Source organism: Diceros bicornis, chromosome 23 (genome assembly GCF_020826845.1).
Source record: "Diceros bicornis minor isolate mBicDic1 chromosome 23, mDicBic1.mat.cur, whole genome shotgun sequence".
In the NCBI taxonomy this organism is placed as follows: Eukaryota; Metazoa; Chordata; class Mammalia; order Perissodactyla; family Rhinocerotidae; genus Diceros; species Diceros bicornis.
This window is the reverse complement of record NC_080762.1, coordinates 44,929,576-44,944,914: the sequence shown is the minus strand read 5'-3', so window position 1 is coordinate 44,944,914 and position 15,339 is coordinate 44,929,576. Positions and strand designations below refer to the sequence as shown.

Genomic DNA, 15,339 nt, shown 5'->3' with positions numbered 1-15,339 from the left:
TTTGTTATAAAGTATATTACTGTGTATTCTATAGTTTGTGTTGCCATTTTGAACATGCTCTTTTTTCTTAAATAGGTTTAAACTACAATATTGATTACATGTATATGCAAAGTATTAACACACGTCTGTGTATATACACACACATATATATTTGTCTTATATCCACACACCTTTTTACACTCTAATACTTCCACAGTTAGATTTTCTAACCTTATAGTCATATCATATGCACATAATAAATTTCATCTTCCTGCTGATGTTTATACCACTTGCTTCTTTTTTCTTAATTTGTTGTAGTGACTAAACTCTAGAATGATGTTGAATAATAGTGATGATAGCAGGCATCTTTGTTGATTCTTTGTGAGTATATATAATTTAATTGAAAAATTCTTAATTAATGACTTCATTGGGTTGATCACATTATTAGCTCTAATCAGCCTTACTTCAAGTCTTCTTTTATTTTAAACCAGAGAGTACTTTGAAAAGTTTAAGATCTTTTGCTACTCTGGAAACAATAAGAACAAAATTTTTGGCTAAGAATAAAAGGAGTAATAATTATCTGAATCCCTGGAAGTTTACATCTAAGGTGAAAGATCTACCCCTTTCAATCAAATGTCATATTAAAAGTTATGACTAATAAAGTTTGATTTAAAAATTTTATGACATAATGCCATTTTTTCTTGCACCTTGAAAATGAATAATAGTCTACGCTTTGCCTTCCTTGATATTCAATTTTGCAAGCTGCAAATAGATGTGAGGTGTGGCTGCCTGTAGCCTGGGAAGCTAGTCCTTAGGGTGCTGCTGATGTGGGTTCGCCCTTCGCCACCATTCTTGCAGCCTCTTTGCCCTTCCCAGCAAGCCAGTGCCAGTGATTCCTTGGACCCTGGAAATGCTGACCTTGTCCATTTGAGTAGGGCTGTAGGTCAGGTATAACAGATTGTTCAAGTGCATCAAGACTGAGTGATTAACTCTCTTCTCTTAACAGTTTAACTCCATCTGCGCAATAGAAAGCCAGAGGTTGTAAATAATCTCAAATGTAATCAAGAATTAAATGTGTCGGTTTAGTTTTCTTCGACCTGTTAGCTGCCTTTCATTCACAGATAAAGAAAACACTTTGGATAATTATTTCACTGTTGTAGAAAGAGGAAGAGAAGATTTTATACTTTTTCTTAAAACTAGGGAAAAGTTTACTTTTTGCCCATCCCTACCAGTTTCTGTATTTATTGGTTGACGTTTTTTTATTTTTTGATTTAAGTTTTAGTTGAAGTAACCAGCTTAATTTCTCAGTAGTTATAATCTACCTAGCTTTATATCTCTTTTTCCTAACTTAGGAGTATTAGTATTTTTCCCCAATTTTTTATTATGAAAAATGTCAAACATAAGATAGTTATCTTGCAAAATGGCCCGCATTCTGGATTTGTCTGATTGTTTCTTGATGATTAATATAAAAACTTTTAATCACTGTAGTCTTGACGATTTAGGTCTGTTTGCTGAGACTAATTTGTATACTTGTGTCATGGCAATTAATAATTACTAATATTGACCTGGTTCCTTTTCATTCTGTTACTGAATATGATCTTAGTGGAGAGATCCTATAAGTAATGGCTCTGAGAACAGGATCCTAATTTTAGAATATCTGTGTTCTCCATTTCTAACAAAGATTTCCTCTATAGCTTTGAATGAGTTACACAACCATTCTACGTGTGCAGAATTGCCTACCTTGTTTAAAGTTCAGTGGATTTACTGACTGATGTTTATGAAGCCCGTGGAAGATGTAAAGCTTGGCTAAAATGGTAACAATTAGAGAAATGATTGTGCTACTCTTTTGGTCATTTCAAATAAGCTTTCATTTAGCCTAAGTGTTCTATCGTCAGAGGACATTTCTTGTCTCATATTTACATTTAGATCTGAAGGAGAGGAAAACTAACCTTAAATGCCTGCTGTGTGGTAAGCTCTGTGCTATATTCTTCAAATGCGTCTTCTCATTTAATTTTTAAGCCTCCATCTAACCTATGAAATATATGAGTTCTTATTTTCATTTTACAGACGAGGAAACCAAGGATCAGTGATGTTTAGTAACTTCTTCTGTGTTACAGACGTAGTAAGTGCCAGAGCCAGGCTGTGAACCCAGATCTTTGTAAATTTCCTCAGTTGAGTTTTATGTGAGAGCTCTTCTGAATACTTCTGACTGTCACATACACTGAGGAAAATCTCTCCAAAAAAAGTTGGTAGCTACTAATGAAGAATTTACACCATTGTCTTCTGACCAGAAACATTTAATATGTAGACAATGTTTTTTAAGTATATTAATTTTCCAGTTATATTACATCTGTCACTGATTCTGTTCTAGGATGTTGGCAAAGGATGAACTGATGACCATACTTGAGAAATGTTTCAAGGTTTTTAAGTCCTCTTCTGAAAAGCAGCTTGGCAGCACAGCAAAGAGAATAGAGGAGCTCCTGGCCCAGTTTCAGAGCCTTGATGGTGAGAACATAATATCTTGCCAATTCTACTGGCCATGACAGTCATTTAACTAAAATAACATGGAAAACCCCACATTCTGATGTGTTGAGAGATGAAGAGATAAAGTAGTTCATGAGCAGTCAGTATACCCAGCCTCAACCACAATCACAAATAGGCTAAATGGTTCTCTTTTAGATTTGGTTTAAATGATGAAAAGCATCAAATGGGCAGAAAAAAAAAAATTCTTTTTCCAGATGGAAAGTGTGGAGGACTTACCTTAAAAAAAATAATGGCAACAACAGGAATCAAAAAGATTGGAGAGAGTAGCATGGTATCATAATTAAGGACTCCTTTTAGATGTTTTTTCTTAAGCATTTCATTAAGTTCTTTATAGATTTCAAAAACACTGCATAAATCATTTGTAAGCCTGAAAAATGAATAGCTGTGAACTGCTTTCATAGCAATGAGGCTCATTGGTATGCTGATTACCAAAATATGCATGAGGTTTGCTTTAATCAGATTTACAAAATCTTGAGTCTTTCAGCCCTAAATGAACTGAGGAAGCTTGGCATTCCTCAGTGTTGGAGGGTTACAGTTGCCTTTGTTTTGACCTCCACACAGTCATTTGTATTTGCTCAGTGCTCGGGGCGCCTGATTGTGTACAGGTCGCCATGTTCTGTTCTCTAATGCTTCAGGACTTCTGTGTTGTAAGGGGGTACCATGGATTGATACTGATCATTAACTTCATGGGCTCTTCTCTTGCTCTACTTCTAGCACCAAAGTATGATATTCTTTTTGGTAAAACAAACAAAATGAGTGCGCACCTTTTATTTTCCCCTAGTTAGGGAAATTTTTAACGGAGTTTGGGAAAAAGAGGCAGTTTGGTGTATAAGCACATAGATTGGACATGGCATGGTGAAAATATTTCACTTGGAATGTCTGTATCATTTCTTTGTTTGGCAAGTGTTTCTTTGTCTTGAAAATCCTTTGGATTTAGGAAACTGCTTTTGCTGAAATCCCTCCATGTCTCTCCATAGCTGCAATGCTATGTACCTGATGAGTGCTTAGTCAATGGAAAGTGAAAGAGAAAGTTTGCTTGACTCTCAGTGGCATGAGCAGCTAGGATGAAGTACTCTACAGTACTGAGGCGGTTCCTTCCAAGTTATGTGTAGGCATTGCTCTTTTGCACTACAGCCTGAGCTGAACCATTTTTCAAATCATAAAAATTTTAAAGGGCTGGAAATTGGTATCACAGAGATCATTGAGTACAGCTACAAACAGAAACTAAAGCCCAGGAAGAGAAAGTAACTTGCTCAAGATGCCACAGCTAGCCAGTGGTAGCACCCGGACTAGAGCCCACCTCTCTTAACCACCAGCTCATTGTTTTTTTTTTCACTGATTCACAATTTAAATGTCCCCCGAATTATGGTCACTGGGACAGTAAGGGGCCACCCTCAAGGACATAAATAGGGTAAAAGACTTAGAAGAATATAAGATAAATTAGGTAAATTTCAATCTTTTACAAAATTAGACTCGTAGGGATTTTTATAAAATGAAATTGCAGATATTATAATTTTAATTAAAGTTTATGTAACATAAGCTAGTGAACAAATTCTGTGATGTGCTAATACTAAATAAAGGAATGCAGCTTTTAGAAATGGGAAGGTGGAGAGTAAGGGACACATTGTTAATAATAATAAGTGAAATTAAACCCCCCACGTTGGACAAGTAGAAATATTTGACTATATGCTATCTCTGGTTCCTTAACAATTATTACATATTACAGTCTGGGTTTAAAATTACATTTGGAGGGTTAAGTAGGTCACAGTGTCATATCAGATTTATTTTTAAGGCTCTGCTACATGGTAATGAAATGGGACAAATAATTTATTAGATATTTTAACTTTAAATTATATCTTTCTTGAACCAAGAATTATCCATGGCTAAAAGGAAATTTGTTCTTTGAGAACAATGCAGATTCTCCAGCATCATCCTCCTGTCTTAGATTTAGGACAAATCAGGCATGTGAGTGTGAGGTTCCTAAAATCTGCCCTGCACTAGGAGGAGGGTGGGTATTAGGGCCTCATGCTCTCTAGAAGCACACCTACACCTTTTGCCAGGTATGATTTTCTGTTCCCTTTGCTAAAGAACCATGGTGCACTTTGCGTTTTAGTAGAATATTTGAGAACTTTTATGCACTACCCTCTTCGTACTCAAATAACGTTGTATCAAAAATAGTGAACTGGAAGATTGAGGCCAAGTTTGCCAGAGTGTAGGTTTGTATTTTTTACAATCTTGACATAATCAAAGGAATACAGTATAAATTGGTTTGTTTGTTTTTTAAAAGCTATTTATAACAGCACAAAGATTTGGAGCTTTTTGCTGTTGGTTTGGAGGTTTTGTTTGTATTTTGTTTTGTTTTCATTGTGGTCACATTTTAAAAAATTCAGTAGCTGGTTTTTTGAAGACTTCTCTGCAGCATAATTTATGTAATATTTATTGACCTTCAGCTTCTGGAAGAAATCATTTATCTGATGGAAGCTTGATCCCTTGACACATTAAAAAAAAATGAAACTTTATTTTCCTCCAGTAGTAGAAATGTTTGTTCTCTTGATTTGAATGGATATACCCTAGTAAATGGATATTGGTTTTGTATTAAAAGCAGAAGCCAAAGATGAAGAAGATACTTCTGGGTCACAGTCAAAGGGGCTTCAAAAGACAGACCTCTATCATCTTCAGAAGGTCAGGTTACTTTCTTTTCCTTCCAACATCCTGTGATGTTCCCTTTTTTTTTGGTGTGTGCTCTAGATTAGTTCTACCTGGATGCTGTTTTCATTTTTAAACTACAGCCAGAAACAAAGCAGACTTTGCAACTCACTTATAAATTGAACGTCCTGTTTATCCCACTGCCATTCCTATTCTCCATGTATGCTAGCTAATTTACTAGCTAAAATAGGTGAAAACTGTTACTGTAGCCTCAGAGAGAGAAAAAGAATTAACTAGCAATAAGGGAAAATGGGAACATGGTTGCAAAAAAAGTAATCTGATTATTTATCTGATGTATTTGTCTTCAAGTTTGATCAAACAGAGAGATCCAAAACTTATTAGTTTTAGATACTTTTCTTGATTTTTTTAATGCATATTCAGTGTAGAGCAGAAATTGAGCCACAGTGTATGTCTAATATAATCTTTTTCAGGTAGTTCTAACTTTAGGATCTTGGTTGTCAAAGTAAAGAACCTTCTTTGTACCCTCATACCAAATTATGATAAACGTAGAGTAAAATTTCAATCTAAGCAAAACAAAACACATGAGTCTGTTCTGTTGGTATGGCAAAAGGGCAAGGGGTTTTTTTCTTTTTCTTCTAAGTCCTTTACTTAAATGAAGTAGCAGGTTGTGGACAGTGACTTAATAACGAGGTGAACTGCCCTTTTCCTCTTTCTCTGAAAATTCACTTGATATATATTTGAAGCAAAATACCTACAAGGAGAGATTCTTTCCAGGCTTTAAAAATAAATAAACACAATCTATTTTGATCTGGTTCTTGCTTTGCACATTTTGTTTTATGGAAAGGGCATCAGCTGCCTCTGCCTAAGCAACAGAGCTGCCCTCTTAGGGGTGTTCTGTCTGAGAATCACCAGAAAAGATTCTTTCATCCATAGTCCTTACTGGAAATGAAGGAGTTAAGAAGAACCAGTAAGAAGCAGACCAAGTTTGAAGTACTCAGAGAAAAAGTTGTGAACTTCATTGACAGTCTGGTGAGGTGAGTCTGTTGCTCTTAAGAGCTAAAACCCAGGCTATTTTCCCAAATAACACTGGTGTGATAGCTGTCCCTAGCCAATCTAGGACACCTTCTCCTAGATTAGGCTTTATGCTTTTCAGGTTCCTCCATCCAGTTTAGAATTGTAATTTTGATTCCTTTTCCATCCTTATTAGGATGTCTAATCAAATGACTTAGTTCATTCTTTTACTGCCAGTTCAAGAACACAGGTTTAAATTTAATCTAGTTCATTAGGTAGGGCAGGGGTGGCGCTGGGGGTGGAAACAGAAACTGAGTGTCTCCTTTCTAATAACAAAGTGTTTGCAGTGCCCTTTATCTTTGCTAAGAATTGCTGTATCTGGGCCAAGCCCAGAAAACAGACAGAGCAGACTAGCTGTAATGCCCTATTTTATCCTGAGTAAAGGACTTGTAATTCTAAAGAATACGAGTGCAACTCATTATCAGCATTAAATTCATGTTGAGAAATGTACTCATAGTAAATTTAGAAATCCACGTGTATTTTAAGATGATTCCTTTTTGGGACACCTATGTCATTCTGATTCATGGATATCCCAAAAGCCAGCTTTATGTAGCTGTGTAAAATCACCCACCTGAGCTGCCTTTCAGGCAATTGGGACATGCCATCGAAAAAAATAAGAGGTGTGAAAAATAAAATGATTTAATAGTTAAAAAGTAGGAAATAACTTACTTATCATTGCTTATTCTGTTTTTTAATGGCAATTCAAACTCAACAGCAGGCTAGGCACTAGTACTAAGAAAATAGCAGCTCAGTTATTGAAGACAAAGAGTGGTTTTCTGATAAATTACCTATATTTCTTGAAAGTGAACATTTTCCAGGACAATGTAGGGGCAGAGTGATTGTTCGAGTCATTAGGGAGAAATTACTAATGTCATGAAAGAGATCCAAATGATCAACCAAGTGTGACAAAGGGAAGGTTAAAGTGAGGGAAATGTGTCATATAAAAGTGATGCAATGCAATATTGAACTGACCTATTGGCCAGAAATGCCCTTTTAGAACTCATATAGTTAACCTTGCCCTTCTGGGCTTTCCTGCTCTTGTAGTTTCTAGCCCCAAGTTCCTGGCTCTTCCCTTTTACCAAGTTGTGACTTGTGTAGTTGCTAAAAAATAATTTTGCCATGTAATTTAGCATAATTTATAGGCCAAATGTCAGGTTCCTTTCTGAGTTCCCACAAATCCCAAATTGTAGGCTCTGAAACCAAACAAACCATTCCCCTTTTGTGATCTTTGACCTAACATGTCTGACTTTTTACCTTTCTGAGCAGTTAATGAAACAAAGCTGAGCATGACTGAAATGTGTTGTGAAATCATAAAATTTTCCATACTGGGATTTACTGTCTTTACCAAGATCGACTATCCCAGGAGGGAAGAGATTAGGATTATAGCATGTTAGAGCTAAAAGGGACCTGAGGAGTCATGTGGCAGCTAAAGTCTAGAGAGAGGCTGTGACTTGTGGAAAGGCACACAGTCCCAGTCTGCTGACATCTGTCAGAAGGCCCTCTCCATTTCTCCAGACTGTCCCCAAGGACCACATCACAGATATTTGACCACAGCTTGGAGTTCTGGAGAAAGGATGTCCTATCAAGATAAATATAAGCAGTAGACTCCAGGAGGCAGGACTCCCAGTATACCATGAGCAGCTCTTGCTGAAACTAGTGAGAGCAGAGAGTAAGTTGTCACTTCCTAAGTTACTGTTTTCACCAAAATACAAGCTTCAACTTTGTAGCCTTGTTGTTATTAAGTGGTGCTACCAGTTCCCTCAAAACCACCTTTCTTTTGCTTGTGAACTCGGATCTGAATCCAAAATCAGCATCGTCCAGTGCTCTAGTGCCAAACTCTCTGCTTATTTCTTCTCACAGCAAATAAGATGCAGAAGTCTATTTTTATGCCAATCTCCAAGTGCAGTTAGACAAAAATTCTAATATATGATGATGTTTGGTTACTGTTGTTCAACTAACAGCCCAGTGGAAACGAAGTATAGGCAAATATTTTATTTTGCCTCTAATGGAGGTTCTTTGAGGATATCCAAAGGCTTTTTGCCTTGGGAATTAACTGAATTTCTAAACAAAATAAAGATGTTTAAAAGGGAGAGGAGTACAAACATGAGACAGTAGTTTCTCTGAAATGGTGAAGCAGGTGTAGCAGGATTTTCTAGGCAGTGCTATCCTCTCCAGAAGGGAGAAACCCAGGACACCAGGAAGAGAGGGATTTTCCTGGTGGCTGGGCTGAGGTAGTTGCTTTGTTCTGCCTGCACTGGTGGGAAAAGGAGCTGTAACAAATCTGTCATGTGACCAAAATACTTTAAGCCCAGGACTGGACTAAGCCCTAGGAATCTTTATGAAGGCATGTGAGTTAACTACTTTAATCGAGTTAGTGACTTATTACTCTGTCTTTGGGTTGTGTGTGCCAAAGCTTCTGCCTTCCAGTTTACTACCTTCCAGGCCACTCAAGGGCAATGTTACTGTCATGGCACAGAGCAGCTGATGGGCTCATTATACATTTAAAGTGAACTTTTTAATGATTTATTTTTTAAGTTCAGATTTCATTAAAATTGGTTTGTCATCTAGCTCATAAATAAGACAGAAAAATCCCATTACGGTGGTTTTTTTAAAAATTGAAATTTTAATGATAACAATGTGCTTGTTTTTCAATACTCTGAAGCTAAAATTTAGCCTTCTCTGCCTTCTTAAGTAAAAAGTAATTCTAACATATCAAAAGCTTTCAAGGTATCATTTCTATGAGAGATATCAATTAAAACATTTTCTGTGATCCAAAAAGAATTTCCTAAACTCATTCCAGGTCTGAGGCCTATGTTCAAAACTGCCAAGAGTTAAATGTTTGCTATGGTAAAGAATGTGGATATCTCAGTTTTCTAAATAATTTACTTTAAGAAAGTATTCATTAATACTTTAAGAAATTCTACCTTAAAGATTTTGAGCAGAAAAGCAATTTATGCACACTTGTTCCTAAAGGTTTAAATCAGAACTGAAATATATACTTTCTTGTACTCTAAAGCATCTGTAAGTGTTTAAAAATATATGGAAGAGGTACAATTCTAAGTTACTCTACACTGGATTTGATATTTGGGTTTTGTTTCATTTGGTTTTGGTCATTGTTCATTTTGCTCTTTAAGTAAATTAATTGCTCAGTCTTCCACTGCGGATTGACAAAAATAATATATTGAAAATAAACTTGTGCTTATCTAAAAGCTGACACCTAACTTTGGCTGTTTCAGAGAATATCTTCTGCCTCCAGAGACACAGCCTCTGCACGAGGTGGTGTACTTCAGTGCTGCCCACACCCTTCGTGAGCACCTGAATGCTGCTCCGCGAGTCGCCCTCCACACTGCACTCAACAATCCTTACTATTATCTCAAGGTAAGAAGCAGATTGATTTCTCTGACAGTTTAGTTCAGACCCCAGATTTTATTTATCACAAAAATCTTGTAAATTTGCAGTTCTCATGAGTAAGGAGTTGGCAGCTCAGGGTTGTACCTCTTTCAGATATTTTTAAAAATTCTTTAGACTTGAGGGTGTTTTCTAAGCCAGTGAAGACACCAATCAGTAGACAACTAATGCTGCCAACTTTTGGTCATGTGTACATGTCTTCTCCTTCATGTGATAAAATCAGATCATACACATTAAGACTCGAGAGTATAATGCTACTACTATTGTGAAAATAAAGGAAATGTTTCCTGCAGACATAACAGTAGACAATGGGTCAAACAGTATAGCTTAGTGAAATTACTTAAAAGATCCAAATGGTTGTTTCTGAGGGAAAAAAGAAATACTTTGGGACTTCCTCTTGGATTTTAAACCAAAGAAAGATCTACTCTGAGACGTATCTCCAGAGCTGAGTGTAGAGGAGGGCCAGCAATCTGCCAGGGATAGAACTCCTAAAATCCAGACACATTTGCTAGTTCCAAGAAACTGTTCTTTACACAGAGAGTTCAAGACAGTTCAGAATTTTACAAACTTTCTTATGACCAAGTAAAATGATCACTTTAAACATTTCAGCAAGCTATATTTCAGTAAGTTATATATACATGAAATAATTTGTTGATATTTTGCTAATAAGTTAAATTTGTTAATAAGTTATCGACTCAGGCACCTAGAAATCTTGCCACGAAGAATACTTAAGAAGTGACTCCATGTATGAAGAAATGTTCCAACTGGTTTTTTGGCTAGTGGTAGGTTACAGAAGAGACCTGGTGCAATTTCAGCAGTCTTTGGGAGAATACATTATAATCTCTGTGCATATGTGTGAGAGATTTTGTCTCTCAGTAAGAACCATGGATTTCAAATAGGAAGAAAAAACACTGTCTTTGTAGGGGTTAGGATCTGCAGTGCTGTGAACAGTCTTTTCTTTGAGAGATAACTTATAGCCTTGGTAGTGGTGTGTTGGTATTTATTAATAGAGTATAGTAACTGCTAGAATTCAGGTAATTATAAATATTAGAAGTGGCATTTTATTGAAAATCCACAAAGAATTCCATAAACTTTTTTTGGAAACCAGAGATATGCATTAGGATGTCAGAAATAAATAATGTATGATTAAAATGAGAAGAAATTAACAATTTATGATTAAAATGATAAATATGCTTGTCTTTTGATCCTGGGAGTTTTCTTCTAGTGACTAGGAGCTAGGGGGATTATAACGAAGACCTAATCCTTAACAAGAACTAGCTAAATTTTGGAGAGTAAATGCAACTCACTAAATAAAGGAAACCAAAGACTCCACTGACTGGATTACTAAATTTAGGTTAGGGGTTCATTAACGTCTAATTTTGTTCCTAATCATTTCTAAAATGTAGTCATCTTCATTTACTGTTATTTTTAGAATGAAGCACTGCGGAGTGAAGAAGGCTGCATTCCCAATGTCGCCCCCGACATCTGCATAGCATATAAACTGCACCTGGAGTGTAGCAGGTTGATCAACCTTGTGGACTGGTCAGAGGTAGGTCAGGGAGAAAAGAGTAAGCTGTTTATTTGTCTAACCATCCATGACAACTTTCCTGGGATGTGTTTATACTTTTGGTACTTTGAAACTCTTATTTTTTTTAATGCCCTATCTTTTGTTTGGAAAGCATAAATCACCTCATACTTCAAATTTCCTCCAGAAAAGCAGCTAACTGCTCAACAGTCCCACTCCTAATCCCCCGCACCCGGATCCCTCAACCAAGCCAATTCTGCATTCATGCCAGGTCAAAATAAGTATGTGATCTAACCCCACAGTTGGTTCTGTTATTCAACAGAATAAAAAAGTATATTAACTAGTATTTCTCTTATTGCACAAAAGAAAAAAACATTGGAATAATTACACAACAGATTTAAGTTGTGTAGATTTAAGCTGTAATCAGGAAGCACAAGGAATACTTGGCAAGGCAATGGATAACTGTTGTTATTAAGTAACTATTCTTTCCCTTCTCAGAAGACTATTACAAAGTTAACTCTGTTGAAGGCCCTATTGGACAGATGTCTTGTCACCATATAAAATACGTATAATTGGCTACTTCCAAGAAAAAATAGGCATTTTCCTGGGGTAATGGAGGTTGGGGAGTAGAGGATACAGGGCATCCTTTGCTTTTCAACTTTGACTAGTTTTCTTGTTTTTCGCTGCACACTTCTTAGTTCTCTGAAACATAAAGACTATTCCATTGTCTTTTAAAAGACACTCTAAAAGACACTCCAGGGGCCGGCCCCGTGGCTTAGTGGTTAAGTGAGTGCACTCCACTGCTGGCGACCCGGGTTCGGATCCCGGGCTCGCACCGACGCGCTGCTTCTCTGGCCGTGCTGAGGCCACATCCCACATACAGCAACTAGAAGGATGTGCAGCTATGACACACAACTATCTACTGGGGCTTTGGGGGGAAAAAATAAATAAATAAAATCTTTAAAAAAAAAAAAAAAAAGACACTCCATTGTCTTTTAATGTGTATCTGATTTAAAGTAATCATCAGTGTCATTTTGAGAATCTGAAATTTGGTGTAATAAAAAAAAATGTGCCAGCTATCAGCAGCAGCAGTGCTTCACCTGGCTTAATATAAAGCTATCAAGTGCAATAAAAGATGTCTGGCAACAGCAGAGATTTTTATTTTCTTCTGTGTTGTCTCTCTCAAAAGGCTTTTGCAACAGTTGTGACAGCTGCTGAAAAACTGGATGCAAATTCTATAACCTCAGAAGAAAGGAATGAAATTATCCAGTATCCTTTTAAAACCAATTCTATAATGTCCAAGTATACATATGAATATTATAATTTCTCCAGATCTGCATTAGAGATTTATAAAGACATGCTCCAGACAACCTTATTACTTATTAATATTAACCATACCATCGCAGAATAACTTGTTTCTAAATATTCATTCTGAATTTAATCTAAAATGAGACCAAATCTGAAATACTTGGTCTAAAACTTTTATCAAGGTCACGTTCCAAAGTTCATAAAAAAAATGTCCAAAACTGTCCTTATTAAATTCTCTATTTTTCTAAGGTTATTTATGTACTTATAGACTTGGGAGGGGGGCAGGGGGGAGCAATTTTCATACTATGTGAAAAATTAGAATTAGGTAAGCATTAAGCACTTTTCCATTTGTGTCTTCTTGACAATGGATTCTAATTACATTTAATGTTTTCCAGTACGGGTTATAGTTTAATTTAGGAGTATATATTTGGGAGCTGGCCCAGTGGCGTAGCAAAGTTCGCATGCTCCACTTCGGCGGCCCAGGGTTCACAGGTTCGGATCCCGGGCACGGACCAACGTATCACTTGTCAAGCCATGCTGTGGCAGCATCCCATATAAAGTAGAGGAAGATGGGCACGGATGTTAGCTCAGGGCTAATCTTCCTCACACACAAAAAAAAGGAAGTATATATTTGAACTATACTTCAGTTTACCAACTAATGTTTTAACATTGAGATTTTAACTTCTTTTTATCAAAAATACAACATGGTTAATTTCCTTAGCTATAGCCCCCAGTGCTCGGTTTATTAGAGCTGTTTCTGAATTGGAACTTTTAGGATTTATAAAACCTACCAAACAGAAGACTGACCATGTGGCAAGGCTAACATGGGGAGGCTGCTAGAAAGCAAATGAATGAAATTAGAAGGATCACATTTAGCTTAAGAGAAAAAGGAGACCAGTCATATTTACATACCACTAGAGGAAGACTGTTTTGGCGAGAAATGAAATGTGTAATCCCTGTGTGATGTGTGACCAGTAAGTAGACTCCTAACTCCAAATAGGAATATATCAAAACACCTTTTGAGTACTTCAGAATCTAATAAATACACTTATATTGTAACTGAAACCTCTCTCACATTGCCACTGTAATTTTCAGTCATTACTAAATTACGAATAAATTGTTCTTGAACAAAATAATGTATAAATGTAATAAATCCCCTTATCCAGGAGTATAAATTATTTGCATTTGATTGAATAGTACTCATTCCTGCTCCCCCAGTTTCTTGTACTGGCATTCCTCACTTTAGTAAACTGTGTAATAAGGTGAATATCCTATAGGCCTTATTTCTGCTAGTGACTACATAGGTTCTACAACTGCCTCTGCTGCCCCATTTCCTTTAGTCTTACAGCTTAAAAATTCCCAAGTTGTTTGGCTTTATGCTTAAAGGCAGTGAATATTCTACTTGAGGATGACCCATCATTGAGTCTTAGAGCCTGTTAGGCCTTTACAAATGGCATCTCAGCTTTATAAGGCCCAGAGGAAATGACATCTAGATCTCTTCCATGACAAGAACATATGAAGACAATGAAACAAAGATACCTCAAGTTCATTATTTAATATTCTACTCCCAAGAGAATTCTGGGACATGTCTTTAAGACTACTCACTAACATACTAAAATTACCATGCAAATATGACCAGGAGACAAGAAGTCCAAACTCAGTAAAAACTGGGTTTGCAAAACTTAGAACTAACCATGTAATTGCAGGCCTTTGTTTGTGCTTTGAGGACAACTTTAATGTATAACTAATTATTTTTAAATTTAATATAAACAAATTTAGTAAGTAACAAACCTCATTAATTCTGGAGTATAAAGGAGGTATGAGTATAAAAAGTATCTTAGCCCTCTGACAAACATGATGGGCTGAGATGACATTATTGGATAACTGCTCCCTTGCCGCTCTTCCTGCTCCAAAAACGAATGTCACAGTGTTGCCAGAGTTAAAAAGAAAGGGACATCCCAAGGTACCAGAAATAATCAACTGTGAGCCAGAGCAGAAAGTGTCTAGCCCTACAGAGCTTTGAGAAAGACAATCAATCACCAGAGTAGCATTAGTTAAGGTAAATTAAATGTCTTATCTTCTTCATCTAAAAGATGCCAGGATTTCTTATTCAGCAGAATTTAAACACACATACGTATGCACAAAGGGCTGTCAACTTGGAAATTAAGGAAATTTATGATATGCAAACACAACCACCACAAGGAAGAAACTGGACAAATAAGAGGCTTTTGACACCTTGAGATCCATGTGTTAAAGGCAGAGTCTCTTTCATCTCAGGGGTCCCTGAATAAGGCATGGAGCAGAGCCTCTGCCAAATGGATATGATCAAAGCATCAATTTCTATTAATTATGTGAAGGCTCCATGATTTATCTTCACAGCAACTAACTCAATATTTTTTCTCAGGATTCTATAGTCATTCCTGGCCAGTCAAATGTGCCCTCAACCATGTGTTGCATTTTTGACAACGGTTGGTAAAATCTAGGAAAAGAATGTGTGAATGATTTTAAGGATTTTTTCATTTATTGCCTATTTAAGTGAGGCAGTCAGCAGTGGGAAAGGTTTTCCAATATCTTGTTAATATGAACACACTGTCAATATCTACAATGTGATTTCCTCCAGCTTTCAAATGGTACAGATGAGCACCATAAAAAATTGTGTTGAGAAACCATTTCTTTCAACGACGGACTGACACAGCAAAATGCTTACAGTACTGCAAAGTACCAAGGAACCGGCCTCACACAGTGCAGCAGATTCATGTCTGTCTGACGTGCCCTGAGTAGAAGTAGCCCTGCTTTACTTTTTTTAAATTTTGCTGGGCACTCAGTTGAATTCATGC

General features: G+C 36.6%; 1 protein-coding gene across 1 annotated transcript in view; it reads left to right on the top strand.

The window, feature by feature from the left end:
• The window catches only part of ORC3 (origin recognition complex subunit 3), a 58,026-nt gene extending 44,336 nt beyond the window's left edge, over nt 1-13,690 (top strand). The window contains exons 14-20 of the mRNA XM_058566670.1: nt 2,351-2,484; nt 5,129-5,205; nt 6,124-6,224; nt 9,498-9,639; nt 11,102-11,218; nt 12,384-12,463; nt 13,237-13,690. Of these exons, the coding sequence (XP_058422653.1) occupies nt 2,351-2,484; nt 5,129-5,205; nt 6,124-6,224; nt 9,498-9,639; nt 11,102-11,218; nt 12,384-12,463; nt 13,237-13,342 (757 nt within the window). The 3' untranslated portion in view covers nt 13,343-13,690. The remainder of the gene's footprint in view (nt 1-2,350; nt 2,485-5,128; nt 5,206-6,123; nt 6,225-9,497; nt 9,640-11,101; nt 11,219-12,383; nt 12,464-13,236) is intronic.
• The last annotated feature ends 1,649 nt before the right edge of the window (nt 13,691-15,339 follow it).